Source organism: Anomaloglossus baeobatrachus, assembly GCF_048569485.1.
Source record: "Anomaloglossus baeobatrachus isolate aAnoBae1 chromosome 5 unlocalized genomic scaffold, aAnoBae1.hap1 SUPER_5_unloc_27, whole genome shotgun sequence".
NCBI lineage: Eukaryota > Metazoa > Chordata > Amphibia > Anura > Aromobatidae > Anomaloglossus > Anomaloglossus baeobatrachus.
In genome coordinates, this window is record NW_027441803.1 from 339,654 (window position 1) to 356,925 (window position 17,272).

Here is a 17,272-nt window from a genome sequence, read left to right on the forward strand (position 1 = left end):
TAATATGATGCACGTATACCTTTGAATGTACCAATGCATCCATTTATCATTGTTTTACGCATGCTGTGTTCTCTTGTGAGAAAAAACTTATTGTAATCCCTGTTTTCTCTTTCCACTATTTAGTGGTTCTAGTTTTGGTTTTTCTAATTTTTTTGTTATTTTTTATTGTGACTGAACAATGCTCACTGTATTCATTTATTTTCTGTAATTCTTTGTTTTTATATTGTTTTACATTCTTACAGTCCTTGTAAAAGACCAAAGGTGTTGGTCGAAACGTCGGACTTGTCTTATTCGCATTTCTTGATATTCTCACAAGAACACAATAAAAACACTCTCAGAAAAGCAATTTTGTAATCATTTTATTAGTGTGCCAGATTCTTTACATCTACTGGACTTATATTTTTCCGAGCACCTTAAAAAAAAACCCTTTATAGTTGAGCCAGGCTTTTCTAATTTATACGACAGAACAGTGACATAAAAGGATTTGTATATGGCCCTCTAGAAGAAAAGATAGCCCTCTATGCAGACGATATTTTGCTATTTTTGGTAGACCCGGGAGCATCATTGAGCCATGCCATGCAGGTGATCAAACTGTTCGGAAAGAACTCTGGACTGTCTATAAATTGGACCAAATCAAACTTATTCCAGGTGGATGCGGGAATAGACTGGTCGGCTTCAGGTGATGAGGTTAACAGACTTGCAGTAGTGGATCGGTTTAGATATCTGGGCATACAGGTATCCCTACCAATTGTGAATTGCTTCACTATTAATCTAGTTCCTTTACTGAAGCAACTGCGTAGTAAGATAACTGCATGGAATAAGCTTTATGTATCAGTGATGGGATGGATTAACCTTATTAAAATGGTACTTATGTCCAAGATACTTTATGTGATACACAATACTCCTATCTGGATCACTCAGAGTCACTTTAAAGAGGTTGTTTTAGAAGGGGGCCACGGGGCTTGGATCCCCTCTGTGTGAACTGAGGTGAAGATGTTAGGAAAGACCATGCTTAGCAAGCACCTATATACCATAGCTGTGGGACACTGTAGTCTCTGGGTAGCCCTCACAGAATATGAAGACATATAATCTTATTAAGAGGGGACTGTGAAGGCCTAGGCTAGGAATCGTTTGTCCACTATAATAGTATTATAATATAATATTAACCTGTATTTTGAATGTTTTATGTATTGCTTTCTACATATATCTGACTGAAATGTTGCAAGGATTGTATATGTAAACAAACTACGCTTAGGGCTAACTAATGAGTTTGTAGTCTCATAAATAAGTAAACTGACATTCTTCAATAGAACAGGTTCTTGGAAAACTGGTTAGACTCATGAATAAGCAATATTCTTGAGTAGACTTTCATCTGTTCCCAAACACACCTGAATGACTTAAAGGAATGTTGTTTTACAGGACTGTCCAAAAAGCTGTATAAAATGTTATGCTTTTTGAATACACGGGCAGAAGGCCTCCACTTCTCCCAAATAGAGACACATTTCTCTGTGTGGTCATTTTCCTGATTCATATACATCTTGTTACGGGGGGCTGTCTGATAATAAAACCCAAAGGAATATCAGACAGTCAGGGTCCACCGTGCAAAGACTCTGCTGCAGACTATGGCAGAGGATAAGGGGTATATAAGTGTGCCACTGTAAATAGTAATAGCACAAGTGCAGAGTGCAATACCTCTGTTAAACTCACAGAGGAATATAATTAGGAAATAAAGCAATCCCTCCCTTACTTGGAGAGTGTGTGGTATGGTCTCTCTTAATGGTCAGAGAGTCAAAAGCAGTGAGTGTGAAATGGCACCTACCTAGGTCCGTTCCTCTAGCGGTGCCAGGAGACGGACAGCAGCGTAAGCCGCACAAAGCTCCTACCTGCGTTCGCTCCACTAGTGTGCGAGGACATGAACCACTAGATATGGCACCTGCCTAAGTCTGCTCCACTAGTGGTGCAAAAGAGACGGACAGCAGCATAAGCCACACAAAGCTCCTACCTATCTTCGCTGCCATAGTGTGCGAGGATACGAACAACTGCCAGACGCAGTATAAGGAACATTACCCTAGCGGCAACGTCCACCTACGAGTATAATCACAAGGCCCAGCCGGACCATGTGCCTCAGGCACCTGCCTATGTCCGCTCCACTAAGATGTAAGGATGCGGACCGCAGCCGAAGCTGTAAGGTACAAGAACGCTACCCTGCCGGTAGCGCTCACCTAGCATAGACAGAGAGATGCCTAGAAGGACGTGCACAGAGCGTCTACTCTCATGCATGAACCAAGAGAACTGAGCGCCGGGCGGCGTGCGTCAGGGTCTTATATAGACTCTGTGCCTCATCCAAGATGGAGGACACCAGAGCCAATCCGCTGCCAGAACGACAGCAATGACGTCACGCTGGCCTATCACCGAGTAAAGCGTCACAAGCACATGACCAGCGACCAATCGGCATAGAAGGTGTCAGAGACATGTGACCACGTGTCACAAGCACATTACCAGCGGCCAATCAGTTTAGAAGGTGTCAGAGACATGTGACCTCGTGTCAGCGATGATGTCACCCGCACATGTGCAATGGCTCCAAGATAGGACTTAGTCTCCAGCGCTTGCACATGTGCAGTAGCAAGAAATCAGAACATAGTCTCCAGTGCTCGCACATGTGCAGTAGCAAGAAATCAAAGCAAGAAAGAGTTCGTTACTTACTTTGCCCAGGAAGATAAGTTGGTTTATTGCATCGATGTCGAAGGTTCGATGGGTCAATTCAAAATCCAATATGATTCAGCGCAATGGCGTCTTTTTATAGATTCTTCAAAAAGAAGTGTCAAAGCAGTTTTACTCCACAACGGCGGTTTTCATGCTTCCATCCCTGTAGGTCATTCCATACACTTCAAGGAAACCTACGAGAACTTGGAATTGGTTCTTCGTAAACTTAAATATGAAGACCACGGTTGGCAAGTGTGCGGGGATTTGAAAGTCTTGTGCATGCTGCTCGGGCAACAAGTTGGGTATACCAAATACCCTTGTTTTCTGAGTCTATGGGACAGTCGAGACCGACAAAATCACTGGACCAAGAAGAATTGGCAGCTGAGGGTGCTCACAGTTGGTGAAAAAAAAATGTCTTCCGAGAAACTTTGGTTCCTCCCCATAAAGTTCTTCTACCACCTCTCCACACCACCTCTCCAGATCAAATTGGGATTGATGAAGCAATTCTTAAAATCACTTCCAAAAGATGGAGAATGCTTCAAATACTTGTTCGCCAAGTTTCCAGGCCTCTCGGAGGCAAAATTGAAGGAAGGTGTGTTCGTCGGACCAGACATTAGAAGGCTTATAGCTGATCAAGAGTTTATCAATACCATGACGCATCCTCAAAAAGAAGGGTGGATTGCATTTAAAGAGGTCGTAGAGAAATTTTTAGGCAATAACAAAGACCCTGACTACAAACAAATCGTCGGACTAATGCTGAAAGCATTTCAAGTTTTAGGTTGCCGGATGGGTTTGAAAGTGCATTTCCTCCATTCCCACCTTGACAACTTTCCTGAAAATTTGGGAGCTGTGAGTAAAGAGCAAGGTGAACGATTCCACCAAGACATTAAACAGATGGAAAGAAGATACCAGGGAAGATGGAGCATTACAATGATGGCAGACTACTGTTGGACGCTTCAGAGAGACATTAAATATGCTACTCACAAGTGTAAATGTACCAAGAGAACCCTCATAGGGAAGAAGAATCGATATAATGTGTGTTAGTGAGCTCATTGCAGTTAAAAAAATGATTTTCATGAAACATTTGTAATAAAAAATTAATTTTATGAGTCTATTTTCATTTATTTTAAGGTATTGTCTTATTTAACATAGTTACTTAAATTGTCATACAACATGATGTCCTATAACAAAACGGAGGTCATTTTCGGATTCAGTGCACTCAAAAACATAAAGATTACGTGGAATAACCAAAACAGCTCCCGAAAAAATTTTTTTTACAGATCTGTGTAAAGTTCTCAACATGTTGAAGGGAATTAAATTAGGTGATGTCCTCTTGGTGGGAGATTTTAATTTGGTCCCAGATTGTGTTTTAGATTCCACAGCTCAAGCCAGAAATTGTACCTTCTCACTTAAACATTGGTTGTTGAATAATTAATGTTTGGACACTTTTAGAAGCCTGAACTCCCAATCGTACGAATATACCTACTATTCGGATATTTACAACACAATTTCCAGAACTGACTTAATTTTAACCACCTCCCTATCGATTTCTAAATTTAAAAAAGGTACTATTCCACAAAGGACCTTTTCAGATCATTCACCAGTTTTAGGCGAAATCATCTTAAATTCTTAAGCATATAAGATTTTTTTATGGAAATGTAGTCCCTTACTGATCCATTCCTCTACCTACAAACCACAATTAGAACGAACGATAAAAAAACGACTTAATTAAAAACAACAGAGATACGATCTGTGCCACCACGGTTTGGAATGCCCATAAGGCAGTGGTGAGTGGAGAGTTAATGGGGATTTCAGCTCATTACATCAAGACAAAAAGAGAAAAAATTGAAAGTATTCAAAATAAAATTAATAGCACTGAGAAAAAACAACAGTCTTCCTATTCCATCAATTGATATTCACAAGGAACTATTAGACCTTAGGGAACAATTGAGATTGATCATACTCAAAGAGATTATGACAGATTTAACTTTTACTGGAAAATAATTTTTTACGCTTCTATTAATAAACCCACTAAGTTAATGGCCCAAAAAGAAAAACATTTAAGAATTCGAAAAAGAATTATCTCAATTAAAACTGCAATTGGCAATATTGCATATCACCCTAAAGACATATTTGATACTTTTGCCAAATATTATGAAAACTCTATAATCTTAAAAATGACCCACTTACTCCCCAGCCAACCTTGATTAATGAATTTTTGTCCAGTTTAAATCTACCAATTATTTTCAGACAATTTAACTAATTTCAATGCTCCTTTTACTGAAGAAGTCAGCAAAACAATTAACTCTATTAAATTAGGTAAATCCCCGGGTCCAGTTGGGCATACAAATGAATATTATAAATTATTTAGTCCTCTTCTTGTCCCTCATTTAACTAAAACACTTAATGAAAACTCCTCCAAAGGTTCCTTCTCCCCGGAGATGCTTCAAGCTACGATATCCCTAATCCCAAAATCTGGTGGAGATAATGAATTAATTGAGAACTACAGACCCATTTCCTTGATCAATACGGACACAAAAATTTATTCCAAATTAATAGCCAACAGATTGAAAAAGATTATCTCACATATTATAAATGAAGGTCAACTTGGTTTTGTTGAAGGGGCGTCAAACATCTGATGGAACAAGGAGGACAATCAACCTTGTCCATCAGATGGGTAAAAGTAGAACACCATCTATATTGCTAGCACTGGATGCCGAAAAGGCTTTTGATCGCGTAAACTGGCAATATCTGAGGGCGACTGTCGAAATTCAGCTATGACGGCAGTTTTATTAAGACGATTATGGCATTATACTTTATGCCAACGGCGAGAGTGTATGCTAATAATCATTTATCATCTCCCTTCAGCATAACCAACGGTACAAGACAGGGTTGACCTCTTTTTAATCTAACCATTGAGCCTTTAGAAGAATATATCAGAACTAATATTAATATTAAAGGAATCCCCACAAAAACAATACAACATAAAATAAGTTTGTATGCTGATGGCATAATACTCTCCCTTCAGATGCCTTGTCCTCTATCCCTGAATTAATTATGACCCTTGAGAAATTTACTAACATATATTATAAACTAAATTCCTGCAAATCTAAGTTTCTGCATTTCCATCTCGACAATGATTCTATAAGAAAATTAAAGTCATTATATTCTTTACAGAGGAAACAAATAATATATCCTATCTGGGTATCTCGCTAACAAAAAAATCTTCACAAAATGTTAGAGTTCAATATAGAGCAACTAATTAATAAAATTAAAAAATATATACTACAATACTCCAAAATAGAGATATCTTGGCTGGGGAGGATAACAATCTTTAACATGATGATTTTACCTAAGATCATTTATCTTTTTAGAACTATACCATTATTTATTCCATTATACCATTTGTTAAAGCTTCAAATATTAATGAATGAATATATCTGGGACAACAAGCGAGGTAGAATTTCTAAATCTATATTAATAAAACACAAGAAAAAGGGAGGATTGGGGGTTCCAGACTTTGTCAAATATTACATGACCTTTCTCGATCAAAAACAGCCAAAAGTGGATACAAAATTCTCATCATTTCCCTTGGATGGATTTAGAACTTTCTTCCAATAATTATAGACCCCTCAAAAGTCTCCTTTCACATTTTAATAATCCTTCCCTTCCTCTTCCAGAATGTCCCACATTACTAGCCACCATTAACGCTTGGAAATTTTTGTTAAAACAAACCCCCCAATGTAAGTAAATATTTGCAAATTAAACATTTCTCACTCAACTTTTTGGCATTAATGGTAAACATAGAAATTTCCAGCACATGGCATTCCCTGAATTGAAAAGGGTAAGTTACATTCATGATGGTAAGGATTTTATTTCTTATTTTGACATCAGAATAAAGCATAAGATTTCTGACTCTGAATTCAAGATTCTCATGTCCTTAAGAGTCATCATTAGGAAAATCCTTTTAAATAGAAGTCCTCTTCATGAATCTTTTGACCCATTACTCTGCAATTCTGGTAACGCATTGATTTGGAGCACAAGAAATATTTATCATTATTTAGTAAGAGACATACATTTTGTAAAACTAAAATATATGACAGATTGGAAGAAAGGTTATTCAGCAACAATTTCCACAGGATAATTGGCAATTTTCACTGCAGGCAACTAATTTCTCTTCTATTTGCGCTTCTCTTCTGGAAACCCATTATAAATCACTCTCTCGTTGGTATTATACCACATTAAGATTACATCAATTCAATACTACCAACTCTTCATTATGCTGGAGGAATTGCGGAGGGGTCGGAAATTTACTTAATATTTTTTGGGAATGTCCAATATTAAAAATCTTATGGAAGGAAGTTTCTAGTCTAATAAATAGAATTATGAATTTCAATATAGTTTTGACTCCACAATTGGCTCTCCTTTCATTAGATTTAGACCTATTAGATCCATCCTTTTATTCATTTTTTCCTTACCACTAAATCATTAATTGCAGGCCAATGGAAGAATCCCCTCCCTCCAAACATTTCCCAAATAATTAATTTGATGGCCCAACATAATGAGTTTGAAAAATATCACGCAACTCTAAACAATTTTTTCCCCAAGTATTATAGGCAATAGAATCTCTGGAACGATTTTCACCAAAGTACAACATAATACATCAAATACTTATTTGCTCTCTAGTTTGAATTGAATCTCCTCCAATTACTTTCTTTTAGAAATATAATTTCCTCATCTTTCATGGTCTTCTTTATATCAAATATAATTATCGGTTTGTTATTCATAGTATTATATGTATTAGTCTAGAGTTGTTTTAGGCTTAGAAGTTTATTTATTAAGGTTCTCCTATACCCTATACCCTCCCTATTCCCTTTCCCCACCTTCCAGACACCCCTAATAAATTCATTCAACTCTCCCACACACCTACTTTTCTTATATTTTCCTACCCCCTTATCCTTCGACACTTGTTTGATACCGAATCTAGATCGCAAATGAAATATTTCTATAATACTTTGTTCTACTTGTTTGACATCTTACTTTTATTCCCTTCCCTCATATATTATATAACCCTGTGAATAAAAATATTTTAATCATAACAGTGCGTCATAACCACATTTTTTGCTTCAATCTTTTTCCCTATTTTCCTCCTACAAAACATAGGTGTGTCTTATGGTCCGAAAAATATGATAGGTTTAAAAAGAAAGAAAAAGGGGGCTTTACACGCTGCGATCTCGCTAGCGAGATTGTAAGCGATTGTACCCGCCACCGTCGGTTGAGCGACACAGGCATATCGCTGCTCGTGTCGCACAAACTCGCTTGCCCCGTCACACGTACTTACCTGCCCTGCGACGTCACACGGCAGGCGGCCAATAGAAGCGGAGGGGCGGAGATGAGCGGGACGTAAACATCCCGCCCACCTCCTTCCTTCCGCATAGCTGGTGGAGGCAGGTAAGGGATGTTCCTCACTCCTGCAGTGTCACACATAGCGATATGTGCTGCCGCAGGAACGAGGAACAACATCGCTAAGGAGAGGTAAACGATTTTTTTGTTTTAGGACGACCTCTCCGCGGCAAACAATTTTTGCTGCTTTTGCGATCGTTTTAGGTCGCACATAACTATTACACGCTACGATATCGTTAATGACGCCGGATGTGCATCACAAACAACGTGACCCCGACGATAAAACATTAACGATATCGTAGCGTGTAAAGCCCCCTTCACTTGAGCATTTTCTGATGGGTGGCAAGACTTGATTTACCAGTTAAACATTTCACTTATTCACAATATGAATAAGGTTCCTTCCCCGTGTGGCTTCTTCACATGTTTAATAAGATCTGATTTATGAGAATAACATTTTCCACATTCAGAACATAAAAATGGTTTATCCCCGGTGTGAATTTTTCCATGGTCAATAAGAGTTGATTTCCTAGTAAAACATGAGAATGGCTTCTCCCCTGTGTGAGATCTTTGATGCCTAACAAGATGTGATTTCTGAATAAAACACTTACCACATTCTGAACATGAAAATGGCCTCTCCCCTGTGTGAATTCTTTGATGCTCAACAAGATCTGATTTCCGAATAAAACATTTCCCACACTCTGAACATGAGAATGGCTTCTCCCCTGTGTGAATTTTCTGATGATTAACAAAAAGTGATCTATGAGTAAAACATTTCCCACACTCTGAACATGAGAATGGCTTCTCCCCTGTGTGAATTTTCTGATGTCTAACAAGGTTTGATTTCTGAATAAAACATTTTCCACACTCTGAACATGAAAATGGCTTCTCCCCTGTGTGAATTTTCTGATGTCTAGCAAGTTCTGATTTCCGAATAAAAAATTTCCCACACTCTGAACACAAATATGGCTTCTCCCTTTTGTGAATTCTGTTATGTATAACAAGATCTGATTTCTGAGTAAAACATTTACTGCATTCTGAGCATGTAAATGGCTTCTCCCTGATGTGAGTTTTTTGATGATCGGAATTTTGGACTAGTTTGAAAAGATGAGACGATAGAGCTTTCCGAGGAAGGACTGGAGGTATATCTGGGACAACAGCATGCTCTTCATATGTATCATGTGTGATACTTTGATCATCTGTTTTAAATTCTGAAGATATTAGAGGTTCATCCGAACTCCTGATACAGTCATCTGCTAAAAATAAACACAATGTTATTATTTTATAATGATATTATCTTGAAAGTACATTTATTTTTTTAAACCATAACATCAGAAATTAAATTAGGAAAAAATGTATTCTGAATCTGTTTTCCAATTTCGACATCTAAAGGCCCCGTTACACGCAACGACGTATCTAACGATATATCGCCGGGGTCACGGATTCTGTGACGCACATCTGGCATCGTTAGCGACGTCATTGCGTGTGACACCAACGAGCGGCCATTAACGATGGAATATACTCACCAAATCGTCCATCGTTGACACATAGTTCATTTTCAAGAAATCGTTGACTGTTGAGGACGCAGGTTGTTCGTCGGTCCCGAGGCAGCACACATCGCTATGTCTGACACCTCGGAAAAGACGTACTACAGCTGACCTGCGGCCGCCGGCAATGAGGAAGGAAGTAGGTGGGCGGGATGTTACGGCCGCTCATCTCCGCCCCTCCGCTTCTATTGGGTGGTCGTTTAGTGACGCTGCATGAACCGCCCCCTTAGAAGGAGGCGGTTCGCCAACCACAGCGACGTCGCTCGGCAGGTAAGTCCGTGTGACGGCTCCTAACGATATTGTGCGGCCATGGGCAGCAATTTGCCCGTGACGCACAAACGACAGGGGCGGGTACGCTCGCTAGCGATATCTCTAGCGATATCGCTGCGTGTAAAGCCCCCTTTAGAGTTACATCTTCGTTAATTCGCATCTCCCATTCCTAGCACCAGTTCTCTGGAATGTGCTGCAGTAAATAATCTGATTGAGTTTCACAATGTGACTGCAGGATAGTGAGGGACAGGGGGCTCCTATACTGTCCCTGATGCTAGGGGACCCTAAGCTATTCCTAACCTCTAGATTACCCCTAAAGGAGGAGATGCCAGAGTCCTGTGCCTTACTATTCGCCTGACCAAATCTAATCTGTTATCCCTTTGGAAAGGAAGGGACAGGACAATGATGGAAACACAGATTAAGCCAGACGGGAAACAGAAATTAAGACAGACAGGACACATTGCAAGTCACAAAATAAACAGTGAGAGACTAAAGAGAAAAGAAAGAGCAGAAAGGTAGCAACAAAAAGACAACAAGGGTTTACACTACAACAGCTCATAGTAATAATGCACAACCACTGGTAAGTCTGGATTAAAACACCTCACTAGAAAAGTATAGGTAAACTATAGCTGGCATTAATGAGATAGTGCAGCCAGCATATACAGAAGGGGAGCGAACAATACTTTCCTCTCTACAGCATGTGATCAAAAACATTAACAAACAGCCCTGCAGAGAATAACTCTTGCTAGCCTGCCCAAGCCTGTGGTTCAGTGCCTGCGTCTCCTTGCGCTGCTCACAAACATCAGAGAAGTTAACATGCACGCTGTGCCGAAGTCTTGCGCATGCGCAGTTATCATAGGCCACTATCGCGGGCCTGTGCAGAAACTATCCCTCGTGCGCACCGGGAATGTATTTGCTCAGGCATGAGATTATGGGCGGCACTGTGCTTGACACATGGCACAGTGTGGAGGATGACGGGACCGTTGTCATCATGTCAAATCAGCACAGGGGACGACGTACAGCGGCAGGAGGGGGGGGGGAACGAAAGAGAAATAGAGCCCACCCACCGAAAAAAATTACATACGAAAAGGTGATATCTTATAAAGTTGTTTTGGCGGTCTGAAAAGGGGGCCAGAAACAAGGCGCACATTCATAGAATGCAGCCCAGGAGCTACAGAAGGTGGTATTTTTAGTTGCATAGGGAAAAATCTGGTGACAGGTATCCTTTAATTACATCATGTCACATGACTCTGAAGTCATCAAAGGTCCTTAAACAATCAACCTCAGAATACAACTGATGAAGACCCTAAGAGAGTGGGGATCCTGAGAAATTGGCAGTTTGACTCCTTCCAACAGTGGCCCTGACTGTAACTAGGGCTTATTTTTGGAGTAGGGCTTATATTTCAAGCATTCTCCAAAAATCTCATAAAATCATGCTAGGGCTTATTTTTGGAGTAGGTTGTCTATTTGGGGAAACAGGGTATTCACGAACCCTCTGCAGGTCTTTGAGTTGCCTTCATAATGACATAGAGAATGCACTAGAAACATACAGCAGAAGAAGCAAAGAAAATACAGCTGAAAAAAAACAAAGAAACAACAAAGAGCCAGCACCAATGTGCACTAAGGCATCAAATATTCCAAACTGCATTATAAAAATTTTTTTTGAGATTTTTGGCAAAAAATTGCAATTTCTTGAGCTGCTTCGCCACGTCACGGCAAATCTCATTTGAAGCAGTCCTACACTAAAATATTTTTATAAAATGTGCCATGCGGCCTCACATATAAATAGCAGAACTGCTCTCAGCAGCACTCACCTGGTCTATTGCAGTCCCGTACCCATGACTGAGTCATGGCTGTGGGCGGGACAGGTCCAAGCAAATGCTGCATGAAGTATATATATAGCCTGTGGACAAAGCCTGATGACCCAATGTGAACAGTCACCAAACGCCAAAATCTATACAGATGGAATACATCCCAAATTGGGGTGCATAGCAAGGTGGAGGTCAACCACCGACCAATTCAACAAAGAAACAACAAAGAGCCAGCACCAATGTGCACTAAGGCATCAAATATTCCAAACTGCATTATAAAAATTTTTTTTGAGATTTTTGGCAAAAAATTGCAATTTCTTGAGCTGCTTCGCCACGTCACGGCAAATCTCATTTGAAGCAGTCCTACACTAAAATATTTTTATAAAATGTGCCAAGCGGCCTCACATATAAATAGCAGAACTGCTCTCAGCAGCACTCACCTGGTCTATTGCAGTCCCGTAAATCTCAAAAAAAAAAAAAAAATTTTTATAATGCAGTTTGGAATATTTGATGCCTTAGTGCACATTGGTGCTGGCTCTTTGTTTGTTTCTTTGAAAAAAAACAAAGCAGAAAACCTGAAAATGTAAACACAAAATTAGTTCAGAAAGTACATGAGTAGATATCTCTTACAGGATAAAGATGGAGAAAACACATCCTGGGGAACATCAGGATCTTCTTGTTTACAGTCCTGTGGGAGAAGAGGACAGGGACATCTCTCTGGTGTTGTCCTCTTACGGGATAGAACTGGAGGAGACACATACAGGGACTGAATTAATTCCTTACATACAGGTAATTATAGGCCGTGTGTATTTAGTCCTGTCTATTACCTGGTGATGTGAGGGGCTGGGGATCCTCCATCATGACATTCTTGTACAGATCTTTGTGTCCTTCTAAATACTCCCACTCCTCCATGGAGAAATAGACGGTGACGTCCTGACACCTTATAGGAACCTGACACATACAATGATACCGTCACCCCCGATCCCTTCATAGCGTTACTGTATAATGTCCCAGCATTCCCAGCAGTGTCACCTCTCCAGTCAGCAGCTCAATCATCTTGTAGGTGAGTTCTAGGATCTTCTGGTCATTGATGTCCTCATGTATCGGGGGGTGAGGTGGAGGCCCCGTGATTGGGCTCAGGGGTCTTCCCCATCCCTCAGACACAGGGGCCTGACAGCGCTCACTAGAGGTCTTCTTCACTACTGTGTAATCCTGGTTATGGAGAGACACAGTAATAAATCTCACTCCAGACATTTCCAGAGTCCTCACCTCTCCAGTTCTGTCCATCTGTTATTCCCATAGATAAGAATGATGTAATGTGACGTCATCAGAATCTCTCACCTCTCCAGTAAGCCGGAAGAGGATCTCTAGGGTGAGGTGTAATATCCTCTCCGCCATCTTGTCCCTGTCCTTATCCATCCTTCATGGGGCAATCAGGAGAATTCTCTTCTATAGAAGATCTCCACTGAGAGGATCCGATATTGTAGGGACCTGAATGGGGAGAAGATGACGATGGAACATCATAAAGAATCCACTGTAATAATACAATTACTGGATATACAAGAAATCTCCTTCACTATAGGGAAAATCCTGAGAATATAACAAGATGGAGAGGACATTTCCCAGTACAGAGGCCGGAATATCAGCAGAATGTATGTGACCGAGACAGATAGAGCCGCGCTATTATATCTGAAGAGCAGAGAGAGAAACCTCCCCGCCCCAAATAGTCTCAGAGCTGAAGGGGTTAATGCCGCCTGCCCCAGTAATGGGGAATCTCCACACACCTCCACCTGCAGAGCCGCACACTAGATATATGGCTGCTCTGTGCTTACAGGACCTGTGATGATGTCACATGGAGGGGAGGAGTCAGGGGTCACATGATCAGCTCCTCAGTGTATGTTAGTCGTGGTTTCACAGTTGGCAGCGTTGTGATGTAACGCTCTGAATTGATTGTTTCTCCACGTTGTAGGAAATCCCCATGGATAACGTCATCTGCGCCCCAAACACTGAGGCCATGATTTCCCGGCTGAGGACGGGGTCTTGAATGTCTTTTTCTGGGGCGAGCCTTTGTGCTGATATTCCATGGACGGACGTTTCGGCTCCGGTCCGTAGTGGTGTACACAAGCTTCATCTCCGGTCACAGTTGAATGCAGAAAGTCGTCACCTTCATTCTCGTAATGTGAGAGGATTTCCTGGTAAATGTCCAGTCTGTGGCTTTCATGTCAGACGTCAGCATCCGGGGCGGCCATCGTGCACAGATCTTCCCATAACCAAGCAGAGCAATAATGTGACTACACGTTCCTGTGAAATGCCGATTGTGCTTACAATTTCTCTCTGAGTGATACGACCATCATCCGGAATCTGTCTACATTTCCATCTGTAACTTCGTGGTTGCTGTCACAGGACGTCCAACTCTTTCTTTGTCACACAAGTCAGATGTTCCTGCCTCACCATCTTTAATCTTACTACTGGCCCAACGACGCACAGTGCACATCAACACAATCACTATACACCGCTTGTATTCTCTGATGAATCTCCTTTGGGGTGACACCTTCTGTTGTCAAGAATTCAATGACAGCACGTTGCCTAAATCACATTGACCGACCGCCTGCACAGGATCCATTCTTTACACTGTAACAACACAACCATTCATTGTAAGGTTTCCCGCCAACTGGAGCTGTAGAGGAGAGTCTAATGAACAGTCCAGTACCTGCCTCATACCAGCGCTGCCATCTGTGAGGAGTTATGAAGGTAGAGGCATTACTTTTCATTTAACCCTCATATTATTATGTTTTTGGCCTTACAGCCCCATTTCTCTGACCTGCGCTCAGTCCCGGGGTTCTGACGCGCTCTGTGTTGTAGATTTGGGGCGTCTCGGTAGACGTTTCTCCAGGCCTCTCCCTTAGACCGTGCTCACAGTGTTGTATATTCTCTCATGCATCAGACTCTAGTGTGGAGCCGAGTGTCATTCACTATAATTAGATTCCATCATATGCAAGAATCGGATAAAAGTGCGGAGAAGATGGAGAGATTAAAGGGTTTATCCTGCGCTTTTTTTTTAACTATTAGGCTACAGAGATACCTGTAGAGGAGAGGAGCTCACAGCAGAGCAGGTAAATAGTTGGTGTCCACCTGCTCTGCTGTGAGCTCCTCTCTCTTTGCACAAAGGTCATGTTACATAATTACATAGGTTGAAAAAAGACCTAGGTCCATCTAGATCAACCTTTCTCCACCAATTATACATTTTGTCATTAAGTCATTTATAACCGACAATGTTGTGTTTACTGAGGAAATCATCCAGCCCCTTTTTAAAAGCTGTTATAGTATCTGCCATTACTACCTCTTGTGGTAGGGCATTCCACAGTCTGACTGCTCTAACTGTAAAGAACCCTTTCCTATTTAGCTGCCGGAATCACTATCTTCCACTCGCAGCGAATGCCCCCTGGTCCTTAGTATTATCTTTGGAAGGAATAAGTAATGTGCCAGTTCTTTATATTGACCACACATGTATTTATACATATAAGGTCTGTTTCACACGTCAGTGAAAAACAGACGTTTTCCACTGTTAAAAACGCCTATGTCCCTCCGTGTGATTCACAGCACACGTGGGTTGTCCATGTGCAATCCGTGATACGTACTCCATGGTTTCATATGGACATAAACTCACCTGTCCTACTGGCCATGGTGCTGAACTCTCCAGCTCTGCAGCATCTGGCCCCCGCTGTCTCTCACCTCTGCAGCTACTTGCGGGTTGGCTCTGGCCAATTCATAAATATGCATGCCATAATGAGCCGGCCAGGAAGCTGCAGAGAGCAGAGGCTGAACAGAGCATCGCTGGAGCCGGGTGAGTTGAAAATGCTTTTTATTTTCAATGTCCGTATTTTTCTGGTACGTGTTTCACAGATCACACCATAGTGTGGTCCGTGGGATATCAGTGATGCCAGAAAAAAACAGACTTGTCTCCGTGCGGCAATCACGGACACGCGTGTACGCTTCACGGAGACACGGTCAGTGAAAAGTCACTGATGTGTGCGCAGACCAACTGATTATAATGGGTCTGCGTATGTCCAAGATTCTGGTATATATAAAAAAAAAAAGCACATACATACCAGAATCACTAACATCTGAAACAGGCCTTAATGAGATCTCCTCTGAGACGTCTTTTTTTCTACGTTAAACAGATCTAATTTTTTCAACCTCTCATCATATGGGAGGCCTCCATTCTTTGTAGTCTAGTTACCTGCCTTTGAACTGACTCTAACTTCTGAATGTTCTTTTCAAAATATGAAGCCAAAAACTGGATCCATATTCTAGATGTGGCCTTACAAGAGATTTATAGACAGGTAACAATATGTTGGGATCACGGGATCTAATCTTTCTTTTTATACACCCTAAAATCTTGCTTGCTTTAGCAGCTGCTGCCTGACATTGAGTGCTGCTGCTCATTGTATCCTGATTACCCAAGTCCTTCTCCTGCTCTGTTGTCCTGAGTTTACTTCCATTTAATATATATGCAGCTATAGGATTACTCCGTCCTAGGTTTATTACTTTACATTTATCAACATTAAATCTCATTTGACAAGTGTCTGCCCATTCCAATATCTTATCCAGATTGTTTTGTAATATTGTACTATCAAGGTCAGTTTTTAATATCCTACATAGTTTGGTGTTATCAGCAAAGATTGAAACTTTACTATCAATCCCATCCACAAGATCATTAATAAAAAGATTAAAAAGGAGCGGTCCTAGCACAGATCCCTGCGGTAACCCACTACTTACTATAGCCCATGTAGAGAATATACCATTTATGACTACTCTTTGTTTCCTATCTTTTAGCCAATTCCTTACCCAGTTGTATTTAGTTTCCCCTAGTCCTTGCTTCTGCAGCTTCGGTATAAGGCTATTATGTGGTACAGTATCAAATGCCTTTGCAAACTCCAAATAAATCACATCAGCTGCATTACCAATATCCAGATTTGCACTTACCTCCTCATAGAACCCCAAAATATTACTTAGACATGACTTATCTTTCATGAATCCATGCTGTCTGTCAGTTACTACATTATTTTCTGCAATATATTTTTACATGTCATCCCATAAAATGCACTCAAAAACTTTGCATACTACTGATGTCAGGCTTACTGGACGGTAGATGCCTGGATTCTCCCTCTTACCTTTCTTAAATATCGGTACCACATCAGCAATCCTCCAATCCTGAGGAACCAATCTTGGTACAAGTGAGTCTAAGAAGATGCGATACAGTGGTCTGTCAATTACTGAGCTCAATTCCCTCAATATTCTGGCCCAGGGGATTTGTCAATATTTAATTTACTCAGACGCAGGCGTACTTCTTCTTGTGTTAAATTAATATCAGGTGGTGAACTTTGATTTTTGACTTGTTGAATGTTCCTTGGAACAGTCTGTTCCTTGGTTAACACAGATGAAAAGTTACTGTTTCATATCTCAGTCTTTTCTTTGTCTTCTATAATTAACTGGTTACTGTATTTTAAGGAACACATACCATCCTTTGTTTTCCTTTCG

General features: G+C 40.8%; 1 protein-coding gene across 1 annotated transcript; it reads right to left on the reverse strand.

Annotated features, from left to right (window-relative positions):
• Positions 1-8,384: 8,384 nt before the first annotated feature.
• LOC142259126 (uncharacterized) lies at positions 8,385-13,531 on the reverse strand. The gene is made up of 5 exons (XM_075331635.1): positions 13,073-13,531; positions 12,764-12,943; positions 12,559-12,682; positions 12,362-12,475; positions 8,385-9,359 (listed from the first exon to the last, which is right to left on the reverse strand). Exons 1-5 carry the CDS (start codon positions 13,148-13,150, stop codon positions 8,485-8,487), a joined length of 1,371 nt encoding a protein of 456 aa, XP_075187750.1. The 5' UTR covers positions 13,151-13,531; the 3' UTR covers positions 8,385-8,484.
• Between the last annotated feature and the right edge of the window lie 3,741 nt (positions 13,532-17,272).